Source organism: Tribolium madens, unplaced genomic scaffold, assembly GCF_015345945.1.
Source record: "Tribolium madens isolate multiple individuals breed KSU strain unplaced genomic scaffold, Tmad_KSU_1.1 Scaffold_19;HRSCAF=116;Tcas5.2_LG9, whole genome shotgun sequence".
NCBI classification, from domain to species: domain Eukaryota; kingdom Metazoa; phylum Arthropoda; class Insecta; order Coleoptera; family Tenebrionidae; genus Tribolium; species Tribolium madens.
The window spans coordinates 2144250-2146217 of NW_025400983.1; the positions used below are offsets into that span (position 1 = coordinate 2144250).

Here is a 1968-nt window from a genome sequence, read left to right on the forward strand (position 1 = left end):
TTTGTTATAATTTCTTCTCTAACCCTCATTTTAAAATAAAACTTAATTCATATTTAAAAATGTAGAATTTTGAAGCTATTGAAATAAAATTTATATAAGAAGATAAAAAATGTAATGCAAATGAAATAGTTGAAATTTTAATTTGATTTCTTTAACTTTACCTGCTGTTTTGTAACATTTAATTAAATAAGTGTCTTCGGAAACAACAGTGCTAAAGGCATTAACATTTCTCAAAACAATCAAATAAATTATGTAAATAGTTTTATCTTTATCCGAACTCAATTAAACCGTTCTTGTTTCCCCGAATGATCCTAGCGATTTATCTTTATCGAATCAATACCTCCCTTGCCACTTATCCCATATCATCCCTCTGAGACATCATCTCAGCATCCTCTCTACCCTCGGGCACTTCCCATGTCGCGCACTTCCATCGCGCAGCTCCGCCTCCAAAACACCAAGATCGTCATCGTTAGCCCCCTTAGAGGCCGCAATCTCAGTTATTAGTGCGCCGTTTAACTGAGTACTATGATGGCTTCCTCGGTCCAACTCCAATATCATCCCAACAATGCGCAGCCGCAGGTGCGTGTCTCTAATCACAGTAATCATCTTCGACACCCTTTCATTACAGCTTACGATTTTATTATCACTAATTCGATTACAGATGTCGCCTTTGAACCTCCTCGCCACCACATGCACCAGGATGTACGACCCCTACCCCCAGGTCTCCCCGGCCTCCACCACCTCCTGCGGCAGCGACGGCTACCTCCCCCAGGTGCCCCTCGAGCCCGCTCGCAGCCCACTCGAATTCTCGCCCCATTACCAGACCACCGCCTACCCCAACTACAACAACCAGTATTGGTTCCAAGGCGAGGTCACCCATCAACAGCACCAGTACCAATGGTCCCAGAACTACTACCCCGTCAAGGTCGAATACTCCTCAAATTACTCCTCGAAAGCGCGGCGCTGTATCAAATGCCAGTGCCCGAATTGCGTCAACGAGGAGGCCGGCCTCAAAAAACCCTCCACGAAGAAGGTTCATGTTTGCCACTACCAAGGCTGTGATAAGGTCTACGGGAAAACCTCCCATCTCCAAGCCCATTTGAGGTGGCACACCGGGGAGAGGCCCTTCGTGTGCAATTGGCTCTTTTGCGGGAAAAGGTTCACGCGATCCGACGAATTGCAAAGACATTTGAGGACTCACACGGGAGAAAAAAGGTTCGCTTGTAGCGTCTGTACCAAGAGGTTCATGAGGTCGGACCATCTGGCAAAACACGTCAAAACCCACAAGAATAAAAAAAGTGAAGTGAAAAGTGAAAATGGGTGCGGGAATGCGTTCATTACCATGGGAGAGCAATAATTGTTGTATTTTTGTACAGTTTGTAAATATCTCTATTTTTTCAATAAAGTTTTTAAGGTTTTTCATTTGCATTTTGATTACCGCGCGCCGTTAGAAAGCAATTAATTTCGGTGATTATGTTGAGAACTCGATTTTTAATTTCGATTTTGTGCCTCCTGGAAAATTATCTACAAACCGGTCATTTTCTGTCTTTTTACTTTCTCTGTAAGTATGAAATACCAAGGATCTGCGTCTTGTGAGGAATGTTATCTGCGAGAAATTAATTTTAATTATAAAATTGCATAATTGCACAAAGGAATGAGGGATTAAATGAGATGGTTTGAGTCGGTTTAACTCGTTTTGTTTTGTTTAATTAAAGACGAGGAAGTGCAATCTGAGCTAAGTTAGGTCAGGGAAGATTAAACTACAACTTCTTATTTTGTACAGCTTGAGGAAAAAATAGTTTGGCATTAATTTTGCCGACGATTGTACGTAATTGTTTTAATTAATGAAAAAAATACAGAAAAAACGATTTGAACTATTTTTGTTTCAAATTAATGAGTAAAAAACAATATTATTTTTAATATCTAAATTTTTGGGACATAACCAGTTTCTTATTTTTTTATCTATCT

At 40.4% G+C, this 1968-nt stretch overlaps 1 protein-coding gene across 1 annotated transcript; it reads left to right on the forward strand.

The window, feature by feature from the left end:
* The first annotated feature begins 516 nt into the window (after positions 1-516).
* LOC123015453 (transcription factor Sp5-like) lies at positions 517-1357 on the forward strand. The gene is made up of 2 exons (XM_044415185.1): positions 517-579; positions 662-1357. The coding sequence occupies exons 1-2, from the start codon at positions 526-528 to the stop codon at positions 1355-1357; spliced, it is 750 nt and encodes a 249-aa protein (XP_044271120.1). The 5' UTR covers positions 517-525.
* Positions 1358-1968: the final 611 nt, after the last annotated feature.